This window comes from Anastrepha obliqua, chromosome 3 (assembly GCF_027943255.1).
Source record: "Anastrepha obliqua isolate idAnaObli1 chromosome 3, idAnaObli1_1.0, whole genome shotgun sequence".
In the NCBI taxonomy this organism is placed as follows: Eukaryota; Metazoa; Arthropoda; class Insecta; order Diptera; family Tephritidae; genus Anastrepha; species Anastrepha obliqua.
The window spans coordinates 127,872,849-127,898,303 of record NC_072894.1 but is presented as its reverse complement, the minus strand read 5'-3'; the positions used below and the strand labels follow the sequence as shown (position 1 = coordinate 127,898,303).

The 25,455-nt window shown below is 34.6% G+C and overlaps 2 protein-coding genes and 1 pseudogene across 4 annotated transcripts in view; all 3 read right to left on the bottom strand.

Annotated features, from left to right (window-relative positions):
* Window positions 1-214: 214 nt before the first annotated feature.
* Window positions 215-1,235, bottom strand: LOC129241790 (ER membrane protein complex subunit 4-like; annotated as a pseudogene).
* Window positions 1,236-4,735: 3,500 nt separating this feature from the next.
* LOC129242214 (uncharacterized) lies at window positions 4,736-7,982 on the bottom strand. The gene is made up of 4 exons (XM_054878767.1): window positions 7,956-7,982; window positions 7,616-7,900; window positions 6,792-7,041; window positions 4,736-4,766 (listed from the first exon to the last, which is right to left on the bottom strand). The coding sequence occupies exons 1-4, from the start codon at window positions 7,975-7,977 to the stop codon at window positions 4,736-4,738; spliced, it is 588 nt and encodes a 195-aa protein (XP_054734742.1). The 5' UTR covers window positions 7,978-7,982.
* Window positions 7,983-21,215: 13,233 nt separating this feature from the next.
* Window positions 21,216-25,455, bottom strand: part of LOC129241132 (tyramine/octopamine receptor) — a 69,100-nt gene continuing 64,860 nt past the window's right edge. For all 3 annotated transcript variants that reach the window (XM_054877316.1, XM_054877315.1, XM_054877317.1), the window contains one exon: window positions 21,216-24,127. In XM_054877316.1, coding sequence (XP_054733291.1) covers window positions 22,149-23,924 — 1,776 coding nt within the window. In that variant the 5' untranslated portion in view covers window positions 23,925-24,127 and the 3' untranslated portion in view covers window positions 21,216-22,148. The remainder of the gene's footprint in view (window positions 24,128-25,455) is intronic.

Below are 25,455 nucleotides of genomic sequence, written 5' to 3'. Positions count from 1 at the left end.
CCGAGAGAATACAACATGACAAAGAGAATAATGTATGTTAGCGGTTTTGATCAATTCAAACTTTTTCAAATAAAGTACTACTAAAATAGCATAACATTTCTAGCTTAAAAATTCTCTTGGAAATTACTGCTTGCAATTATAATTTTAGACAATCTCACACTGATCGTTTAACTTTAGAATGTTTATATTTTCAGGTCTGTGGTCATTGATTAACTTATACACGGCTCGTTCCTACGTTGATTTCATATAAATACTGGAAAGCTATAATTGTTTTAATTACTTTACTTTTATTATTTTTATTTGCATTCTACCACTTATATTTTTATTTCCCCTTTAGCATTGCCGAGATACTCACATAACTTAAATATAGTATACTGAATTTAAGAAAATAAAACTATTGCATTCAGTTGACTAAAAATTGTAGGTACATCTTGTTATTTATCTTAAACAAATGATACTCCACCGCCATAGTATTCTCGACGCGTTTGTGGTTCCACGAATGCTAGCCAATCAGATGCATGTGTCGGTAATAGACCCATGCTGTGGCACTTGTACAACGCGACAGCAACGTTTGCCAAATTACCCAACAAGTATTCAAGTTCCTGACCGCTACCTTGGGTGCCTTCTGCCATTTTTGAAGTCACTGACAGTCGGTTCTACGTTACCGAAACGACCCGGATTTATTTCCGGCCAAGGACACTGTCACTCCAGCAGCATTCACCGTATATAAGTATGGGGATGTTCATGCTGCTACAACAACAATAATATCGAAATGGAGACCTGTACATGATGAATATATTCATTGGGATCTATTCAATAAAATGTAATTGATTTGGTATAGAAAAAATTTTTACGTATATTTACATGCCTGTTTCAATGGACCAAGCGCTAGATCCCACTATTTCTTAATGACCAACCTCTGGTCTCTTACAACTTCAGTGTGATTAACTAGTACCGAGGCATTGTAACCTGGAGGTGAAGGCAAATCAGAATTTTTGCTGAAAAAATTTATTGAACGAGAGCTCAGTTTATCCAAACGCATACACATAAAAATGTTTACTGTATAAAACCAACCTATTGTTGAATTCCAATGCCCAATTAAACTTTTCCGCTGATTGCTTCGATGACATTTTCTTTTCTTTTATTAAACAAATTTTCTTAGAAAGTAGCGACTGCAATTATTGTATTTAAAGTTTAATGCTAAAAATATTAAATACCTGATAAATGAGCAGAAGTCAGCTAATTTGACAGCTGTCAACAGTGCGCTATTGTGAATGAGGGATGGTGAGTATACCTATTTGTTGAATGATGGCGAAAAGTGGGATGACTTATAGTCTCTGGCTCCAGTCCAGCATTGCTTGTCCAGCACTTTATATGTGTGCGTGTCGGGTGCTTGTCGTTTGCCCGGTAACGTTCAAAACAAAAAGCGATCAATCCACAGTTGTATTTAGAAGTAAATATGTCGTCATCGCACGATGAATTTTTATTTATGTAAATTTGTATTTATATACGTAATTATTCTATAGCTGAAAAGCGTAAGTAAGGGAATTAAATTTGAGTTTGGGATATTTTACAAAAATTAAAGGTTTGAGAATTTTTTTGTTACCCACTTTCTGTGTTATATTAAAAAATCGCAATATGTCATGTTTTTAATTATAACTTATGTTTTTCGGGTTCATAACTTTATTATTATTAAATTACTTATGTATATCAGTTTTAAATAATTTCATTTACATATACATTTTTAAATTTTTTGCTTATTTATGTACATATTTCATTCGGATTGTGCTTATTTTTAGTATATGTAGATGTTTACTAGTAATATACTATTGGGCAACCGCACACTAAATACTAACCTCAATGTTAAATACAACCCTGCTGTTTTGTCCATCAGACTTCGACACGATCAAAAAAGTAAGCGTCAAACGAAAATATCAAAAATTTTTGATTTTCATTAAGCATCGTACGTGTAGCCGACAACAAATACGTGTGTCACGACGCCACCCGACTGCACTAACACATACAATGCGCAGTCAAGCATGCTGGATGGTAACCAGGGGCTAATTATGAGCAACATTGGATCTTCGACTATAGTCGAAAGTGCTGATCAAGGCGAATTTATTACAGGTGACAGCAAACACATATAAGTAAACCCCTACATGTATTTGTTGTTGCGTTTGGTGCAAGCATCATGCCAAAATCAGCAAGCAAATGTAAACATACGAATGTAAACATACCAATACATACAAACAAAGCATATCATTTCGACGTAAGCCATCCCTACGGCGAAAAATTCAGCTGGGTGAATGCTGTCACCTTATTAAATCCACCTTGGTGCTGATCGAGCGAATTTTCATTTGGTATTATGGTGCTCATTCGTTGAAGAATAGGACTATTGTGAATTTCGATCGCTCGACGCATTTACAATAGATAATTTTTTCTCAGCTGATACAGCAAATCAAAATAAAAGAAAAACCGATTGTGTTGAAATTCATTGCTAACAACATTTTTAAAAGTTAAAAAAAGTATTTTTTGCGAAAATGAGTACAACGGAGTTGTGGTTCGACGATTCATCGTTCGATGAAAGATTAGTGGAACTAGCTAGGTGTAGAAAACAGCTGAGGGGCTCATCCAACCCCCTAGACATGGCTTCCACTGAGTAAGTTTAGTATTTTCAAAATGTGTTGACGTACTTAATATTACAGAAATTTCCTTACAGTTTTTTAAAGAACTTTAGATTATCTAAAGAGGCGTTTATGAACCTACTCTCCAGTACAGAAAACCAGTTGCAGCAGTGCACCCGAGCCAAGAGCTCTTCACTATTCTCCAAAAAAAGCAACACAAATTATTAATGTGTGTGCAGCTTTGCACAACATTGGCTTGTTTTATAATGTTCAACTTCCGGATGAAGAGTTATCCGATGAGACCCATAACGATGATGCTGAAGATATTGAAGTGGAGCCAAATAACGGAGAAGCAGAAAACATAAGAAATGAAATTCTTAGAATATTATACAATAGAAAAATCTAAAAAGTATTAAATAGAAACCTTTACGCCACAGTTTCTGTTTTATTTTTGTTATAAATTTTCTTTATTCAATTATTCGTAATTCGAAAAAAATATGTATTTCAGTTCCTCTACGTATTTCAGCCCATACCTGCCAAGGGAAAATAAAAATGTATTTCTATAAACATCACAAAAAAAAAAACATTATTAACCTTAATCCATTTTGCTGCCGTTCTAACTGGTGGTCCCAAGCAATTCAGCTCCGTTCTAAATTCCTCCCATTTTTTTGCTGCTTGTACTTTGGTGGAAATCCCTTTTGCGAATTGTGGATTCTCTTCCATTAATGCAACTAGCCTTTCTAATTGCTGTTTGGTACTCACGGCTTTCGAGCTGCATAATATTAACAAAATTAGTATATATTTATTATTTGGTTACTATAAAACAATGAATAATCGCAAATAACTTACATTTTAGCAAGTTTTCCCACAATACGCTACACAATCGAAAGCAAAATTGCATTCGACTCTAAATTCGGTATACAACGAAAATTTCGACAGCGTTGCACCGCTTATAATAAAGGGTGTTTTTTTAGAGGTTAGGTTTTCAAGTTGGCACTACTTTTTTCGTAGATGGTCTTTATGACAGCTGTCACTTGATTTATGCTCAGTTTGGTTTGCCATTTCATAATGAATAGACTTACACCTGAACAACGTTTGCAAATCGATACGGACCGGTACGGTCCATTTAACAAGCCGTCCCGTTTTGGGGTTATGTGAAGTCATTGGTCTACAGTAACAAGCCGACGACGATTTGTGAGCTCAGAGCCAATATTGAACGTGAAATTGCTGGAATTTCGGCCGATTTATGCAAAAGAGTGGTCGAAAATTGGGTTCAACGATTGGACTTCGTAAAACGTGCACGCGGTGGTCACGCAAAAGAAATCGAATTTCATACTTAAATGTGTATGTTCAAACTCGATAATAAAAAAAAATATTAGTTCAAAAAGTCAAACCGTTTGTGTTTTATTCAAAAAAGTTCAAAAGTTGAAGCGCTCTTACTGAAAAACCCTATATATACCCACGTTAAGTCCTAGCATGCATACATACACACGTACCTACTTGCCTTCTAAACTTCCTACAAAATTCCATGCACGTTCAAACATAGATGCATATATGCGCGATCACAGCGCTCCCTTCTTGCTTCCGTGTACTTTTGTTTTCCACCAGTCGATATTCCGAATATTGTACTTACAAAACCAAAATAGCTTGATTTACGCAAAAGCAGCAGCAAGCGCAACGTGAAGGCCGCTTTGGCACCACGCCGCATTCACTTTATGCCTCAATATGCCTACGTCGTCAAAGCCCAAAATCTAAGCCTAGCGACTACAAAAACAAAATACATTCGTAGACGCAGTCGCAGCTGCCATGATTCTTGTAGTCGCGACGGCGCTGAATAGAATAGAATATTATATGGTACAAAAACAAAAAAAAAGGAGAGGTGAATAGCCTAAAGTGTATCTAAGATATATATAAGGTATAGCTCTCTCCTTTTCCTCTACGTTATATTTTTTTTCTCTCTCGCGGAACGAAAATGCCCAAAACGTTGCATGGCCTTGAAATTTTACTCTCCATTCTCGCTCGTCCATCGACGCCTCAGAAGTTTCAATTCAAAAGCTAAATAAAAATAAGTTTTCGTGGATCTTTTGCGAACTCATATCAAATAATATCTTTCATTCCGACTCATTGTCAGCAACCAACTTTCTGTGGGTATTCATACACAAACTTTAAAAGAAAAAGTATATTTATAACCATTTATATATTTAATATATTTTTGGTAAAAAATATGTTTTAAAAATTAATTTATTTACCATTTAGGCGAAACTCTGTCATCATGTTCGTTCTCAACCAAATTGTCTTCTTTTTGGTTTCTGAAAAAACGTTCCACAGGGCATTGCAAGCAAAATTTCAAGAGCGTGAATGATTTTTGGGTGAAATTCCGTTTTTCGCGAACAGACATCCGTTCACGAAATTGAATTCGGGTGCGTGCAAAAGTTGACAAAATTAAAAGTTGAAAAATTAAGATTATATAAAGGGGTTTTCAATTGGCGCGGGTCGATTTTGGCGCCTTGTGGCAGCCATTTTGTTTTGGTGACATCTGTCAAATCTTTTGTTTATTATTCAGTTGTTTATGCCAAATCATCATGGCAAGTTACACGATTGAACATCACGTTCAAATGATAAAACTTTATTATCAAAATGAGTGTTCATTAACGCGAACGTTGCGCGCATTGCGCCCATTTTTCGGTAGACGTGGTGGCCCTTCCAATTTCTTATGGCCCATATTGAACCATATGGACCTAGACGACATGTGGTTCCAGCAGGACGGCGCTACGTGCCACACAGCAAACGCCATTTTATTCCATTTCAACATCTACCCGCCCTTATTGAAAAACCCTATATAATTATATTGGCGCTTACACCCTTTTTGGGTGTTTGGTCGAGCTCCTTCTACTATTTGTGGCGGGCGTCTTGAAGTTGTTCCACGAATGGAGGGACCTACAGTTTTAAGTCGACTCCGAACAGCAGATATTTTTTATGAGGAGCTTTTTCATGGCAAACATACACTCGGAGGTTTGCCATTGCCTGCCGAGGGGAGACCGCTATTCGAAAAAACGTTTTCTTTGGTGTTTCACAGAGATCCGAACCTATGTCTTCCAAATGGTAATCACGCGCCAACCCTTTCGGCTACAATAAATACAAACGAAAATTTAGGCAACTGAAATCATTGTAAATAAATTTTGCAATTGAGCCCTTGATTTTGAAAGTCGACTAAGTCATATTTTCCTTGTTTCGAGATAATTAGAGTTTTGCGTTTTAAAGGATTAAAAAATATTTTTGCACTATGGAAAATGATTTTTCGACAGTAAAGTAGTGCCAACAAACAAGAATTTATTATGGTTGTGAAATTTATAACCATTTTTAACTGGATATGTGCTTTTGAAAGGTTGCAAATGACTTAGTCGACTTTCAAAATTAACAGAATGACTTTATAAATGACTTATTCCAAGGAAACATTTTTATTAGTAATTAACATTTTATTCAAACTCATTTCATTCTAACAAAGTAAATTATTTGTTAATACATATTTAGGGAAGTAAAGTGTTTGTGAAAAATTGGTGGGATATAGGGTAGTAAATCCATCATATCTTTATGTTTTTCTTTTGTTATTGGTCTAATAGTTGTGTACAATGGAGGCAAATCAATATTTTTGTATATTTTAGGTCTTCCTATTTTAGTTGAGAGGTCTAATATTTTGAATTCGGAATTGTCATCCAAGGAAGTTTTATAAAACATCTTATATTTTTCTGAGCCATTTGTACCACCAAAAATGGTTTTTTTTTTTTTACATACTTCTACTAAATTATAATAATGCTCAGGTATGTATAAATAATTCGATTTTTTAATTTTAGTTTCTATCATACCAAAATCGCGATCATTTGGCAAAAAAGAATGGCCGGATACCATAAATTTATGATCAACAGTTTCAACATTGTTATCAGATGACTGTACAATTTTTAACCAAACTAAAGCTATATTGATGTTACGATTTTGTCCTGTGCAGGCATCACTGTAAGCTATGACGTGCTTTTGAGTGGCAATGTCCTGAATGTGCTTTAAGATGCAGGACGCAACTTCCTGTGATCCTCTTGAAGCGATTGTTTCATCCCATACATACATTTTAGCATTTCATTGTGGAAATTATGAAACCCCAAATTGTATACATACATGTTGCGCTTATAATAAGCTACCGAAACAGAAAGTTTTGGATACGCAAGTGCTTTCTGTAAATCAAATGTGAAAGCGTAATATTCACTCGGGTTATCTTTTGCTTTTTGTATGTCATCTGTTAAACTTTTTCTGGCCTGTTCGGCACTGATAAGATGTGAATCACGAATTTCCATAAGATGCAACTTCTCGTCTTCGTTACTGGATGCTTCTATTTTTAGTTTTAGTGAATCACACTTTTGGCAAGTGTCTTTACGAGGAGTATGAAAATTTAAGTTGAACTCCGTATTGAAAATTTTCCTGTAAGTCCACTCCCTCACACGTGATATATTATTTTCATCACATTTTTTCACATACAGCTCATACATTTTTCGGATATCTAAGTCAGCACTTAAATACTTTCGACCTGAAGTGTGATGTGATCTCGTGTAATGGCTCTCACATGCTGGAAAACTCAGAATATGTTCTCGTACCACTTTAATTTTGTCTTCATCTGTTTTTCTAGATGAACCAAGCATTTTGCCACGTAAATCCATTCCAGGTGATTTGGCATTTAAGGCACCGTTTAATCTTCCGTAAGATATTTTAAAAGTATCCAAAAAAAAAGTTCTACAAATGGAAAGTTCTGAATTCCGTAAATTTATATGATACTTATAACTACATTTTCTCATATATCCTTCTTCATTTCTGGGTCGTCTTTGCTTTATTGATAGTTTTCGAACCAAACCGTGCAGAAACAAATTCTGTTTTTCAAAACTTGCTAATTTCCAAAAAAAAAAAATCAAAATTTGCTTTCCTATCTTCATATCCAATTGCATTTATACATTGTTTGGAACAACGGCAATCTTTATGTTCGAAAAGTTTACCACTCACAAGCTTAGACTTTTTTGTTTCATATTCCTCTCCACTATTTCTCTTCATTTTTCTTATATTTTGTGCATAATTAAGTTGATTTCGGCTCCTCTTTCTTGATTTCATGTTGATTTCTTCCATTTGTAGGGGTTCCGAATTCACTTTCACAGTATCAGTTGATTCATCTGAAGACGATATTGCTCTTATTCGTTTCCATTTCTTGGGAGCATTACTTAAACTTCTTCGCAGTACAATGTCTACAATTAACTATAAATAGTACGTTTTTACATTTAAATGATTACTTGATCATACCTGAATCGTTATCTGAAGGCATTACAAAATTATTATTTATTTTCCAAAATTTCTCAACGAACTGACTTAGTCGACTATCAAAATGAACAGTTTCCGTATTTTGTTTAACAACCAAAAAATACACTCAATTTTACGAGTTAATTTTCATGGCATACTGCTAATCTCTTCAGATTATGTTAGTTCATTAGGATTAGATAACAAGTAGCTGATAAACTCGATTTTTAAAAATTTTGACTTAGTCGACTTTCAAAATCAAGGGCTCAATTGTAGTACTAATTATAACAATTGGAGCACGAAGAAATACGAGCTACAGAACGGTCGATATTATGGTATTTCACAGCCGGTGCCAGGACATAATCTAAGGATATAATCATTGCCTACTGAGTGATTGCTAATTGTAGTACCGGACGCAACACCTTGACACCTGAATATTTCAAATTAAATTCCTCCAGAATATATCATCTGTCAAAAGAAAATGTGCCGCGGAACTTAAAAGACATTACGATCCGTTTGCATTCGTATGTCATCATCCCATTCAGATAATACGAAACTTATCGCCTAATTTTTTTGCACGATTGCTAATACGGATGTGACGATTCTAAATTTGATTGCTTTTGATAAGTATTGTACCTCAATTCTATTCCAATTTGCATACCTTCCAAAATAGACCAAAAATTGGGCATCCTAAATTTTGGTTGCTAGATCATCAAAGACTCAGTTTTGCAACGAAATTCTGGTGCAATGCATCTAAGAAAATTGCTTCGAAAACCAGATGTTTATTTATGGATATTAAGAATTTATACCCATCATCATTAGCATCGTATCTTATTCGACATGGACCTTGTATTGTTCGCAGTATCTTTCTTTCAAACCTCAGCATTTGGTCGATGTCTCTTGTTTTAAGTACCCTTACTTCGCTGCTGAAGTTACGTGTATTTTATCAATCAATACACGATCTCTCTCCTTTCGGGCATTTCCTAGGTTTGCTTATGAATTTTCTTATGTGGAAAAGAAATGCTGTTTAACCACAGCCCGCTGCTAAGTCATACATTTATTAGTCGTGTATTATTTTTATTCGATTCCTCGTTTATAGAGTGCCTTCCACTAACGTCCTTGCTAATATCGACGTTTCCCACCTTTGAATTTTAATCTCTGAGTAAAATTTCTATGCCATATTTACATGATTTTGACATCACATCTTTCAGTTTTGTATAGAAAGTGTATTTTGGAAGATCGACATAAACATCGGTAGGCGCGTACACAGCTTCAATTGTAAAGTTTTGAATATTTGAATTAAGGTATCCAAGTAAGGCAAAAAAACAAAAAACATGGCTCGCTGATAAAATACGGATGCAGTTGTGAAGGGAACATTTGCTCTAGGATCGAACCGTGACACACTGGGCCAGAAGACCCGAGTGAGTGGCCAAAACTCATTTTTTTTAGGAAAAGGCCATAAAACCGATTAAAACCACGTTTATTATAGTTTTTTAACTCTATGAATGCGAATCTGAAGTCAAAATTAAAAAATTCCAAATGGCGGACATGAATTTTAAAAAATCCGTATTTTTGCTTCAAACTCAGAATCTAGGGGCTTAGAACAATGCACATTACGAATATAATGTCAACTTTGAGAAATTCAAAATGGCGGACATAAAATTTAAAAAATCAGTCTTTTTGTTTCAAACTCAGAATCTAGGGGTTTAGAACAAAGAAAATACGTCTAGAATTAGCTGTACTCATACACCCAGGATACACCGCGAGGAGGATTCTAGTACGATTTAGTATCCCAATTTTTTTTTGTAATTTTTGTAATTTTTAATTTTTTTTTTTGTAATTTTTGTAATTTTTAATTTTTTTTTGTAATTTTTAATTTTTTTTGTTGTAATTTTTATAATTTTTAATTTTTTTTAAATTGACTTAATTTTTGAATCTGCATTTAAGCTCAATTTATTCAGAATCAGAAGTTTCTTCTTCTGTTCAAGTTCATCTAGAAGTTTGTGAACGTCATTAGACGCAATCATTTCATGATCGCGTTCGGCCTCTGTTTCATCTTCCGATTCATATTCGTCTTCATTTGCACTGGCACTGCTATGATCATTTTCCATATTTTGAGTATATAACAAAAGTAACTGTTTAACTTCTGCTGAAAGTGGTAAACGTCTTCTGTTATTAGCTCTAGACAACCTGTTCATACTAGACAGTAATGGATCAGAAGTATCTAGTAATCGATTAAAGAGATCCTCTAAGTTTGTTTTCCTATCACATTGTCTACTGTGCCTGAGTCTGAAGTTTCTTTGTTTCTCGATTCAGATGCCTCTTCTCCATATACACCAACTGGTAAAGTACAATGTCTTATTATTTCTCCAGCATGAATCAAGATTTTATGAAGAGTTGCTGGCATTGGATACCAAGGATACAAGGTAACATACAAGCTTGCAGTGGTTAAGCAGAATTCTTCAAATTTTTCTGTGTTGATTGGTAGCTGACAAGAAAGGCAAACTAAAATAATTTTCAAATTATTTACGAACTGGCAATCAATCTTTAAGCATCAAAAATCTCTGCATTTTGAAATGCCTTACGTGCGGAATTTCCGGCGTTAGTTGTACCAGAACCACCTGCTTTTGGTATATCAACTAATAGTCCCAACTTTTCACGTAGAATTTTTTGAATTTCAGCTTTCCGATCTGCAACAAGTTTTTTATCCTGAGGCGTACTTACCCTCCATTTCTTAATATTAATTCTGTAAGCTATATGCAAACAACATTCATAAAATCGAATCCACGCATGTAATGGGCTAATACCATATTGAAGTGCATTTTTATCTGGAAGGAATACGCTTGTTTTTTTACTAATATTTTTAGATTTTATTTTAGTGACTATGAGCTCCTGTGTAAAACTACGACGCAATTATTTTTCTACTATGACTCTGACTGTTGCGCAGTTAGAGTCATAGCTTGGAGTCCTAGTTTGACTTGTGCACTATCAGCTCTACTCTGTAGCTGACAATGTTTAACTACATAGTTAGAGCAGAGCATTATTTGGGGTACTACTGCTGCTCTGAAGTAGTAAATGCAAACACTGAATTAAACTCGATTTTCCCTCGGTAGTTTTGGCTCAAACATTAATGGGTCAGAATTATTTGAGATTTCTCTCACACTAATATCGATATTTCAGACATGTTTATGAAAAGGCGCAAAAAGGCGCATATATACCTTATTTAATACTTCTTTACGAACAATTTGGCATAAAATTTAACTCATTTGATAGGGGAACTTCGGGGAACTTTGTTTTCAAAGTAAGTCAGATTTTGTTGATTAAATGTTAAAAAAAAACTTATTCAACATAAATACACATGGTTTCAATTATAAATTATTTTTTGATATCCATAAAGAAAAGTTATGGACGATAATAACATCTTGAGTAGTATTTTTCACAACAACTTATTGATAAACATTGTTGGAAAGTGTTAAAAATCGAACTAAAACTTTGACTTTGAACTGTTACATAAAAAAAACTAATTGATAAAAACTAATGAAACTTCATAATTTGGTGTAAAAAATTACTCAAAATAAGATTATGTTATAAATTTCCTGTTTAAATTAAGTCGAAAATTTTTATTTTTGGCCACTCACTAGGGTCTTCTGGCCCAGTGTGCGTGACGTCAAGTTATTTTCGGATCGTTTTCAGTGAGTTTGAAATGTCATTCGGACTTTAACAATCAGTCGAGCGCCAACGAATTCAAACAAAATTGTGAGTATAGGTATAGCTAAAATAACACATGGGCTCAAAAGTCCCTGCCCCTGTTTTTTTTGTTCAAAATTAGTTTTATTCATCAACTTAATTTCCACCAAAAACAACGCAATCATTCCAGCTCCGCTCTAACATTTCAGAACCTCTTTTGTAGAACGATTTAACTTTAGCCTCAAAATAGGTCTCAGTTTCATCGATAACCTCTTGATTCGAACGACATTTCTTACCGGCGGGAGCGAAATCTGGCGAATAAGGTGACTGTGGGAGCAATTCAAAGTTCAATTCATGTACGAGTAGTTTTGGATTGACACGGTGTGTTTTCTTAATGAAACAAAACAGTGAGCAAATGCAGCAACCACTTATTACCTAAATTTATACATACATATATGAAATATATATGCAATTGTCTATAAAATATGTTTGTTGCATTCAAATATATTATTAATTTATATCTAGTTTTTAAACCGTTCGCAGTTCGTTCCCATTTAACTAGAAAACCTGTTTTACCAAAAGATATTTCATTTTTTCGAAAAACCAGTTTTGCCAGACACTCCTTTTAAAACGAAATTACATACCTTGCAATATTTTAATTCAGCATCATTAAGTTACGACTTCCAAATCCCCCGCAGACGTTTTCGTGGAACCTTAAAAATTACCTGTCATGCATTTACGCGGTGTGGCGAGTTTCGATTTTTTGTTTTATTGTATTGGAACTCATGGGCTGCACATATCGCTCATTTACTTCAGTATCATAATCTAAAAATCTGTTGCCCAAGTGTATTATATCTGAGTGGAATTACTTTGACGAGGATATATTGATGAATATTAAATACTTTCCGAGAAAAATAATATTCTTTGAACACATATCTTATATACTTAAGAATAATACTTTGAATACTTACAAATTCCTCATTGGGTGCATTCAAAGGTGCTCCTTGAATGAACCTATCTAAACTACGAATGACAAACCTTAAATAACAATTTTACACATGCACATAAATACACCTCGAACCTCACTTAATTCCACAATATAATTTCCATTTAGATTTAAATTGGTCGCGCGCAAATTTCGATTTGAGTGGCTTTGACATCTTGTTAGCGTTGCCCTGCTGCCGAAATATAAAAGCGAATGTCAGCATAAGTCAGTTTCAAAACAGTATAAAACATCTAACAGACAAATATTTATTTATAAAAAATTCTAAAATCGTAATTAATAAATAGTTGCATTCGATACAGCCATGTTGTTGTTGTAGCAGCATAAACATTCCCCATACTTACATATGTATATACGATGAATGCTGCTGGTGTGACAGGATATAAATCCGGGTCGTTTCGGTAACGTAGAACCGACTGTCGCGGAAACGGTCGATACAGCCATAGTTGCATTCGATTCACTCAAAAATTTAGAGAGCAAAGCGACAATTCGAAGTAAGAGAGACGTTCACTTTGTGCTGGAGAATTTGTAGTTAGGAATCTTGGAATCTTGTTCTCTGTGCACGTCTGCCTGTTGCCTGACTTGTGCCGGCTTACAATTTGCAGGTTATACCATACATATAATACGTTCACATGATTCAATTACACAGGCCGACAGCATCTCAGACCCAGAAGCCGGACTATATATTTTCGAAGGATTTTGATGCGATGAATCGAAATCTGGCCTCAGAATTGCTTTATCAGCTCTGGTTTTCGAGATATTCTAACCTAAATGTGCAAAAAACACCGTTTTTGCCCATATTTGAGGTTATGTAGCCTTGCAGATGTTTTCTTTCACCAAAATTAAAGGATGGCATCTTTAAATACAAGCCTTCTTTTTTCAAATGGCGTTGAGTTTGCTCAAATATCATTTTTTTCGCTGAGATATCGCATTTTGAAATTTTCATGTTTCTATACTTCGTACGCTGCAGAAATCGAATCTAATATAGAAGCGTACATTTACACCTTCGGAGATATATAGTCTGGTTTCTGAGTCTGAATGTTGGTTAAATTTTGTCGGCCTGTGTTATAGAAGGTTAGGTAAGTAAGCAGCTTTATCGCTTCCTCTTGACAAATCGGCTCCCTTATTTGAAAACGTGTTGCTTCTTTATAAAAAACTTTTAAATTGTAGTAAAAATTAAACTTTTTGTGCAAATTATAGGGTCGGCAACACCGTTTCCACTTTGACGCTTTGCCTTCTTATTATTCGTTGAAAATCATTTATCTGTCTGTAAACCTTCAAGTAAGTATAATAATAAAAGCTAATTATTTTGTAAATTAATGTCGTTTTTCACTATTTAGGTCGATTATGTCTTCCTTATGGTGGTAGTCGATTATTTGGAGTCGCCTTTCTGCTGCAGGAAAGCACCGGTTTGTGAATTTTCATACACGTAAATTCAGATCAGACATTTGTAAAAATTCATATACAACTTTTTCATCCATAGGTTTTTGGAACAGCGTTTTTGCAAATATAATAGTGACCACCTTACATACAATACATAAACTACAGTTAGTAAGTTATGTTAGAATATTTGCTAATCAATTGTTTTTAAAAGTTTTTATTTGTAGGACTTCACAGAGGAGCAAGTGCAGCGGAAGGTGTGTGTTGAAGAGCTAGGCGTGCTGTGTATGATGGTGCAAATACCTAGTTAAGTGTTTGACATGTGACGGTCATTATGTGCCTAGTGCTGCTCCCACTGAAATCAATTTGGTTTCCGAACTGGCAGTCCACGTCGATACCTTACGCGGCATTGGAAACAATTTTAACTCTTCTAACTCCAATTTTTTTCTTATGTTTAGAAATGATCGACTGAACTTCTGTTTTCGCAATGACTTTACGGTAACATATATACATGTATTGTTATGCCCGAAATACAAAATAAAACTTTCTGTTTTATCCCATTCCTGTCGTTTAAATATATTTTGACATTAATATTTTTGGTGTATTAAATGACTTGTAGTATTATAGAATTGTATTGCAAATATTCCTGTAGTAAATTCAACACACTATATTCCTTTGATGACTATTTTTTGTTGTTTCCCACAAAATATACACAAATCTATTGTGAGATTAGATTCTTAAAATGCTCCTCGGAAATATTCCTGGTTATTTTTAACGTATCATGGCAGCCACATCTGTATCAAATTCAATGCATTTCCTTTTGACGTGATAACGTCTTATAATTCGATTTAGCCGGCTGCACGCACGAAAAAATGTGTCGTTACCTTGCTCATTTGTCGTTACCTTGCTCATTTGTCGTTATAATTATAATTTTTTTATTATATTGTATATGAAGGAAAAAATGTATGGTAATATTTACCATATACCTTATAAGATATGTTGTATACTAATATATGTATATAAACATGCATACATACATATACTCTGATGCAATTTTCCTAGACTAATATACATAGGTTCTATGACAAAACATATAAACATGCATATACTATACATATACAATTTCGCGCAATTTTCAAAAAGAACAAATCTATATGTAAAGATGCATACAAATCATATGGACATATCAAATATACGAATCTATTCCGTACGCAAGCAAATGTAAGCTAATGTGCTTGAACTGCAAGCGAGAGCGCGGAACGAACGACAAAGGGCACAATCGACCCCCGCGTTCGGCAACGTTCGACATCTGGCTCTGTCCTACTTGAGTGAGCATACATAAATATGTATGTATATGCGCATTTGTATATAAATTCACATACTTGTATTTGCATATGCCTTCTTCCTGTGTGCATGGTAATGAACCATTTCTCTGTTGAGAATAGGTCGATGATAGAAAAAGTAGGAAATGAAAGGGAGTGTTTCGAGTGTAAAGTGTCTTGAAAAAGGCAAATCGATGATGGTGCCTCTTAGTGTTGTTGACTTATTAACGTCTGATGCACAATCGAAATTGAACATATCTTTCATGAATTTGATAAATGTTTCGTCATTCTTCACGTTTGTGTAAATGTAACTTGACCTATTCCATTGCAATTCCATTTACCTCCTCCTCTATATCCATACAAAATATCTATCAAACAAATAAAATTAAAATTTTGTTTTGAAAATTGCAACCATTCCATCAATATTTTCTTATGACGTTGTCACGTTAAACTATCGTCAATAAACCGACTTTACAGACAACCTCTTTTTAATGAAAGGAAAATACTCCTTTAGAGACTCCATTTTTTACTTTTGTCTCGTTTCACATATAACTAATATTTGTTTTACAACTACGAACTAACTTAAAACACATACATAAGTAACATCACATAGTTTTGCGTGCTCTTGTGTTAAATAAACATCGAAAATATTCTAAATAATTATTATATTTGCTTTAAAAAAAAAAAAAAATATATATTTTTCTGTTATTTTGTTTTAATGTAGATTAAATAACCAATATACTTAGTTTTTCCCTATTACAGGACTAATTAGCTTCTTTAAGTACTTTTTTACTACCTTCAGGTAAGAAAGGGAACACATTTTTCCCTCTTTCTCCATCCTTCGTAAATAAAGCCCTAAAATAAGAGAGTGTCAAAGCGCCCTTGTCATTACTTACCTAACCTTCTATAATTGAATCATGATACGTTCACATATGCATTAATCATCTATAAATCCACCAAATTAATCTACCCGTTCACATATGGCAGATTACCCGCAAAATTGACAATCAGCTGTCAATACTGTTGGGAAAGGTTTTTCTTCATAGTCTTCTTAGTTGCAGATTTTGAGTTAAGCACGAAAAACGCGATTTTGGTCGAGTTTAACAAAGCCCGCCAGTCGTTTCTTGCTCGTGCCAACCGGTGCCAGTTGGACACACCAAGTGAAGCCAAATTCTTCTCCGCCTGATCTTTCCGACGCAGAGGAGGCCTTCCTCTTCCTCTACTACCACCAGCTGCTACCGCATCGAATACTTTCAGAACAATAGCGTTTGTATCCGCTTACCCACTGGATCTTTATTCGCTGCACTATGTCTATGTCGTCGTAAAGCTCATACAGCTCCGTGCGTTAACTTTTTGATTTTGCCCTTGGAAGAGAATCTTTCCTTATATCCTTAATTTGGTGCTGGGTAATTTTGTTAACGAACAATGGTTATAAAAGCGTCCACTCATGATTTGACGACTACGTCGTCCCAGTGTCAACACTAGGCTAATGCGTATGAAAAATTACAATTATAACAATTAAAACTACACATTTTTCATTTCATTCATTTAAATGAAGAGTATTAAGGTGTATTTTTTACATAAATCAACCAATTTTGTTGTTTTTTTGGGTCCAGATGGGGGAAATTTTCTTTTATAATAATTTCGAAAATGCTAATTTCATAACACTTAAATATAACTCTTCAATTTATTAAATACATTAAGAGCACATTGTTTATAATAAATTTAGCAACAGGTCTCTATCAGTAATGTAATATTTTTTACAATAGAATTATAGATATACATACACTGCGTACCTCATTGAAATTCGTATTGATTTACTAAGAATGGCTTTACCATTTTCTACCACCTATGGTTTTTAAGTAATAAATTAAACTCTTATAAAAACTCTGCGTGTGTGTAAATGAAGAACTATTTATTTAGTATCCACTTCTTTCGTTTAGCCATGGATAAGAGGGAAAATAGTATTAACTTCTAATTTAATCACATAATTATATAGACATCCTTTGTTAGATGTTTGGACGAGGTTTTCATCTAATTCTCTACGGCATTTAACTAATTTCTTCCGATAGTTGCATGATCATGAACCTCTTTTAAATTCTAACAAGATATAAAAAATCTTAAAACATGTACATATAACTAAATGATAACAACAACAAATTGAATATAAAATTTCAAACTCCTCTTTTAAGCTGTTGGCATAAAAAGTAGGGTATTCAATTTGTACTAACAATCAAAACAATTGTGATAAATCGAAGGAGAAGCGAGAGCTAAATCTGTGAAGGCCGTAAGTGCTAACAATTTTTATTATTACATAGATATGACTATTTATTTTCATCATTTGGTGAGGTCTGGAAATCTGATGAATACGGTGGATGCTCCAACAATTCGAACTTTAATTTATGGATTTTAGTCATTGTCAAAATGCTCTTGTGACACGGTGCATTGCCCTGATGCAAAATAATTGTTTTCCTTTGCAAACTGGGTATTTTTTCACGAAATTTTTCCTTCAGCTGCACAGTGCGGCCGATTCCCGAAAAACTGGCCAAAACTCAAAAAATTAAGTAATTGATTCAAAATTTCTTACTCGGGGGTTGTCGGGGTCGCTGATTACGAATTTGATCTTCAGGGTCGCAAGGTAGCAAGTGGTAGCAGCTGAATCTTGTTTTATTCAGTAACCATTACTTTTTTGAGTAACCTTTAATAGGTTTCAAAGCAGCATATGACGGCGTTGTATTACTATACAGTTTGAAAACTCAAATTTTATAAAAAAAATTGCAAAAAATGTATCTACGTATTGCTGCAGCTAAAAATTTTGTGTCGAGGTATTGATATGTACTAAAGATTTCTCGTATTTTACTAACCTTCCGAAGATGATTCCATTTGGTTTTGTTCAATTTACTCCATTACAAAATCTTTCAAATGCGTACAACTTTCACTATTCATCGACAGTAATACGATGCTCAAACGAAGGCCACGATGCGACTGAAAATACAGAGGATACTTAGGGTACAGGACGTTGCTATGAACGGTTTTCACTACTCAAGGCATTACTGTAGCCAACCCAAAGACAAAAGAACTCTATCTAGAAACTTTTTTTTCGACTTTTGGCCAGCTTTTTGGGAATCGGCCGCACTGTGAGCTGGTCTCAAAGGTTAAAATAACATTCAGAACTTATTATTTAACTAGTTTGCAAGTAATCCACAAACAAAACTCCTTTCGCTGCCCAAAAAAATTATGCTAAAATCTTCTTGGACGATTAGACGATTGAAATGCCTAGGACTTCTACTAAATCTCTTTCAGTCACTTGACGGTTTTCCAATTATATTTTCTGTATTTTTTCTATGATTTCTTGTACGAGTACTGCTGCTGTTTTTGGACGTCCTTGACGTGGGTTCTTCAAGGGTTGCACGACCACGTTTAAACTCAGCAACCCATCCTTCTAGTGTACTAATTGATGGCGAAAACTCCTTATACACTTTCAACATTCGTTCATAAATTTCCGTTGGTTTTAAACCTTCCTTGCTTTTTTCCATTGCACATTGTGATACGTCGGTTCTTAATGGATTGTAATCAAAGAATGAATTGTCAGATTGAAATTAAACTTCACATACGTTTATATGAAGAGTGTACCAACAAAAAAAAAATTTAGCCTGGTAGCAATAGTTAAATTCTTTTGTTGAGTTGCAAAAGAACACTCGTTTAGATAGCCAAATACATGCAAAGCAACAACACAAACTTGTGAAAAGAACGTGTTGAGCCAAGGTGTGTTGTTGATTCGCATGTATTTGACTAACTCACAGAGAGTTCTTCAGCAAACTCGGTAATCATAGAACGCAGCTAATATTGGTTTTGTAAGTACTATAAAAAAACTCACCAAAATTCTAACCAAGTGGTAGAATAATAATGTAATCGTGGAATCAAGTAAGCAACACTTTTCGATTAATATATATAAAAAATATATGAAAAACTAATAAACCACACAAAGAAAAAAAACCGTATACTAATTGCTGATTCTAGCGTTTTAACAAAGAAATCTCTCTTGATAACTATTTAACTATCTTGACTGTGCTTTTCAAGTTGACACTTTCATTTTTATTTTAAACTATCTTATGCTCGGTGCGCGTTGCCACTACTGTTCTTTACTGACTTAAAAGTATAAAGAATTTAATTTAAGAAAACAAAAAATTCAAAGCACTCTTTTCGATAATTTCGGAGTAAAAGTCGATCTGTGTCTGCAAGGTCACGGTACAAGCAATACAGGAAATGTTGCTCGAAAATGTCTAAGACAACCCGAAAAATTTGGGAAATGTTTGGAGCTCGGTGGAGAATATGTCAAAAAATTAACAAGTATTTTACTGTGCTTTAAAACCAAAAAAAAAAATTGACTTGGATAAATTAGAAAAACTTTGTTTTAAAACGTATGAAGACCACTACACAATATATCCATGGGCCAGACTAAGTCCACCAGTACATAAACTTTTAAGGCATGGATGTGAAATTGCCCGTCAATTTAGTCTTCCTATTTCATATTATTCGGAGGATTCAAGCGAGGCGTGGCATAAACACAACCGTAGAAACATGCGAGATCATGCTCGACAAAGCAGCTGCGTAAACAGAATTACCGATGTCTTTAATTACGCAATATACTATTCTGACCCAAAAATATCGCTAACATTCCTCAATAATCGATTAAAATTTCAAAAGTTAATGGAAATCCCTAATGATCTGGAGGAGTACATTTTAAGGTAACATACCTAAGCTTAAGAATGTAATTTTTTCAAAGATTATAACTTCTAAAGAATTATATAAGATAGTTTTGAGAGAAAATTCAATTTTATGTATATTTTTAATATTTTTTTCAGTAGTACCAGCAATATAGAGGATTTAGAAGATTAGTCATAACAAAAATTTTGAAATATTTATAAGAATTTTGTTGATATTTTGATCGCATATTAAGCGTTGTGGTTCAGTTTTGGATAATAACGAAAAACAAATTAAAAATGAAAAAATCGACATCTTTAAAGTATCATAACTTTGGGTCTTTAGCACCTAAAGACATGAAAAAACTATCAAATTAAAGCTTTTTAACTGAACTTTAAGAAAATGTCATCATTTTTTTCCAGAACTTCCATTTCACTAATACTTTTCTTAAAAAAAGAAAAAAGGGCTAATAAATCGTCACTTTGGGAGAATTTTTTAACTGTTTCTTTATTAGAAACAAAAAATTCTATAATTTTCCATAAAAGTACATTTAATTACCTTTCAAATGATATATCAATCATATCCGTAGCTCTTCTCTAAGAGGCGGAAATTAGATATGTCCCTCGCAACCCCGTTTGAGACTACTGTGCGGCATATGTAGAGATATACTTTGAACGACTGACAAATCAATCCGCAACCGTTTTTTTTTTCATTTTTGTAATCACTAACCTATAATCTAGAGCAGACTAAGACAATATAATAACATTTCTTTTAATGGCTCAACCCAAGCCAATCCATCTGATGACATTACAACTCGTTTGACTAGCTTGGAGTTTACTATAGAAGTCTATTGGATGAACCTGGAAGTGACATTTACGATACAGACGCCTTTGTTTAACAAACTTTTCATGGTGTGTAGCAATTAAATTCGAGTACATTTAAAGGTTAGTGAAAAAATATCAAGAAACTGGTTCTGTCGAGGCTGCTGAACCACTTTTAACATCGATATATCGAAGTTCTCAACAATTAGACATTCGGGAATCGACGGATTTGGCGGATTTCACCAGTAGAAGAGGACATTCAAATGATTTTTCATCTGCGACCATTTTTCACATACGAGTATATTTGTTAAGAGCCGTATTTTGACAAAAAAAAAAAATAGTGAAACTCGAAAGAATCTAAATTTTTACACTTTTTATTTTAAAACATAATCTAGGGGCGTATTTTGAAATACCCTTCACAATTAAGGTACTGAATACTTTATTATTTTCAGACATATCATATTTGTATCCTCTTTCAAATGATCTATTATATTGGAGGTAAAAGTAGTTGTATTTAGATTTCGTGTATTCCCAAATAATGATTACAAAAGATCAAATAACATGAGATCAGCAACTTCTGATCAGTTAAATAAAGTGTCATTTTCATATTTACTTAAGTGTACGTGGAACATGTTAATTTTCTAAAAATATTAAACAATCATGCTTCTCTCTTCGTTCGTGACACCAAAACTGAGTAATTTTTTTAATTAGATTATTGTATATACATATATATATATTTTTAAATTACCGCAACATGGAGGGTATGCATCGCAAATAACGAATTTTCGATGTTTATTAAGCTACGCTACGAATATTTAAATTTTTACTCGAGTTATCTGCTGCACAAACGGTCGAGCAGAGATGGCTAAATCGGTTATAAGTTCTTAGTGCGATAGTGCGCCGGGCATTAAAAACCGTCCGAAAACGTCAGTTAATGTTGCGACACCCAATATGTATCAATGCAAAATAACGGATTCATTATAATAATTCGTTTTGGCTCTTTACTTACTATGCACATAAACAATCTCGATTACTTTTTTGGTACATATGTATTATATAATATGTTGAGTTATATTAAATGCTATTATATATTAAAAGCTTATGAACTATTAAAGATAATGGTTGATAATATAATATAAATACATTTTGCTATTTATTTGCTATAAGTTTAACTCATTTACAATCCACATAATTTTTTAGTTATATACATACATATATTTGTGGATCAACAACTTTCACTTATCAAGAATAACATCATCAACGATCACAAATAACACCGTTTTCACTTAAATCCGAGAAGTCTTTTGAACGCTCGCCTGTAGTCCAAATTAAATATTGTGTAAATGACAGGATTTAACCCTGAATTTATGTAGCCCAGCCAGGTAATAAAGTTCTTGAATTTATTCGTGGGGCAGCAAGTTTCACAGAAGGGCAGGATAACGTACATAAGGAAGAAAGGAAGCCAACAGATAACAAACACTCCCATTATAATGCCCAAAGTGCGTGCAGCTCGGCGTTCCTTAGACAATGATATCCTCTGTTTTTCCTCTATGAACTGGTATACACCGGCAGGTTTTTTTTGTAGTGGCATAGCCACAGTCGATGTGGCGCCTGTCGATGATTGTGGTGGTGTTATTTTTAATGAAGTGTTTTCGTCATTGTTCACATCGACTGGTCCCATTCCTCCTGAGGCTCCTTTATGATCACTGTTACTACCAGTAGAAATTTCGCAATTTTCCAAGTCTTTATTTTCGGCCACCATGAGCAGTAATTGCTCTGTCCCAATTGCATCCATAGAGACGGTTTTTTTTCCACCACTCGATTCATCATCAATTTTTTGCTGCTGTTTCTTCCGCACTCGCATTTTGCCGTGCTTAATAGAGTCTTTTATTTTCGCACGACGAGTTTTCTTTCGTTGCGCCACCACTACGCGCTGTTCCAATTCTTGTAGATTATCCCTACTCAGCGCTTCGTTATTACCATGTGTCTCACTGCTGATGGAGTCCTGATCATTTGATGTTATAACTGCAGACGTTGATTGAGATGAGGCCTTACCACAACTCAATATGGTCAAACATAGAGAACTCATAGCATAACTTTCTCGCCTTGCATTGATGTTGCTCATGACCGGTGCCTCCACATCACCACTTTTCATTCCGATGGTGTTTATTTTCGCAGCTTTGGCTCGCTCCCGTAATCGCCGTCTTGTTGCAATATAGATTTCGAAGTATACGAGAGTCATTATTACTAAGGGAATGAAGAATGATCCCAATGATGAGTATATCACGTAACCACGATTTGACGTTAATTCGCAAGGTGTAGCACTCGTAAATTCATCTGGCCAGTCGTTCCAGCCCACAAGCGGTGGCGAACTGATTACTAGAGACAGAATCCATACACCGGTTATTAATAGTAAAACTCGACCAACTGTACGCTTTTGGGCATAGTTAATGGGGTCGGTTATGGCCCAGTATCGATCAAGGGCAATTGCGCATAAATTAAGTATTGACGAAGTACAGCATAAAATATCACATGTTAGCCACATCTTGCAAACATGAATACCGAATTCCCATCGTCCAAGAATCGAGTATGCTACGTTGAATGGCAATACAAGTAATGCAACTGTGAGATCTGCTACTGCTAGTGATACAATAAAGAAGTTTTGAACTATTCGCAGAGGTTTATAGGTGAATACGCTTAAAATGACTAGAATGTTTCCAATTATTGTTAACACAATTATTATGGAGAGTATTATTGTAGTGAGAATGGCTTCCCACTCAGGAACGGCCAACTGTATGCCAAAATGGCTCCAGTAGAGCTTTTCAGCGACTGCAGGAGTGCCACATCCATCGACGGTTTCCACTTTGCTATCGTTAGCTCTAGCTGTAGACGTAGAGGTAGTCACGAAAGCGGTAGCTGTAACAGTAGCTGTTACTACTGTGTTGATTGAGTTGGAAATGCTCGTTAACTTAACATCGGTGCCATAGTTCTTCGGTGTTGCGTACATACCATTGGAAATGTTTAGCAACAACAATGCGTGTTGCTGAGTTGGCGGCATTTTGCATAATCCTGGATTTCTATTTATTCGTTTCAAACTGTTACAACATTTATGATTTATATTTTAGTTTGAAGGAAAAGTCTCAGCGAAGGGAAGACACCTGATTCTGAACTAGACTCTGATGAAATATGGATGACCACATCCGGTGAGTTGATGAGTATTGAGTTGATCAAGTCTTTGCCGTCTATTACTGAGACATACATCTGCAAAAGAAAACATCAACAGAAAATAAATTAAAGAATCATCACGTCTATTATAGGGACAAATACGTTCATTCAATTTAATATTTTTGACATTTCAAAGCAAAATTATTCCAAACAAGAAGTGTCATTATTAAACAATCGCAATTCTTTATCATATAATATATCATATTTAAGCCTTAGTATTAGTAATCTATTTGAGTTGTACTTTAATAGATGAATAAATAAATACGAGTAACTAATACTAAAATGCTAATGAGCTCTACGACGACACAGACATAGCGCAGCGAATAAAGATCCAGCGGCTACGCTGGTTGGGCCATGTCGTCCGAATGGATACAAACGCTTCAGCTCTGAAAGTATTTGATGCGGTAACAGCTGGTGGTAGCAGAGGAAGAGGAAGGCCTCCTTTGCGTTGGAAATAACAGGTGGAGAAGGTGGTGTGCTCAACTGGCGCCGATTAGCACGAGAAAGAAACGACTGGCGCGCTTTGTTAAACTCGACAAAAATCGGGTAAGCGGTTATCGCGCTAATTAAGAAGAAGAATACTAAATTCAAAATTAAAAAATGTTTAATTTGGAGGTTTTGTATTGCGAGGATAGCTTCAAGGAGCAGACCACGGTTAATTTGCTACGACAACGTCGACTTATTAGGGATAAAGTAAAGGGAAATAATGGATTTACTGCATCGTCGTTTCGGTGAGCAATTTATCTCTCGTCTCGGATTTGTGGATTGGCGACCAAGACCGTATGTTATCACACTTTAGGACTCATTTTTGGGGGGCTGTGTAAAGTCGGCCGCCGTAGCCGAATGGGTTGGTGCGTGACTACCATTCGGAATTCACAGAGAGAACGTAGGTTCGAATCTCGGTGAAACACCAAAAAGAAGAAAACGTTTTTTCTAATAGCGGTCGCCCCTCGCCAGGCAATGGCAAACCTCCGAGTGTATTTCTGCCATAAAAAAGTTCGTCATAAAAATATCTGCCGTTCGGAGTCGGCTTGAAACTGTAGGCCCCTCCATTTGTAGAACAAATATTCAGTATTCATTGATACCATCCAGATTAAACTTTTTTATCGGAAAAAATTATCTGCAAATGGAAATTTGATAAAAACTTCAGTTAACAATTTTGTCAAAAATTTGTTGTTGATTTTTACGAAATCTAAATGCTTGTACTCGTATTTGTGTCACTGTGTCTGCTTTTTTTAAATGTAAATAGCCTCATCTTTTTTCTAAATATTCCAAACAGACTGCCTACTATTTTGCCGATGTTCTACGGCTTGTATTCGTATTATTACCTATTTTTCAGCACCATAGCTAATTTATACACCTTG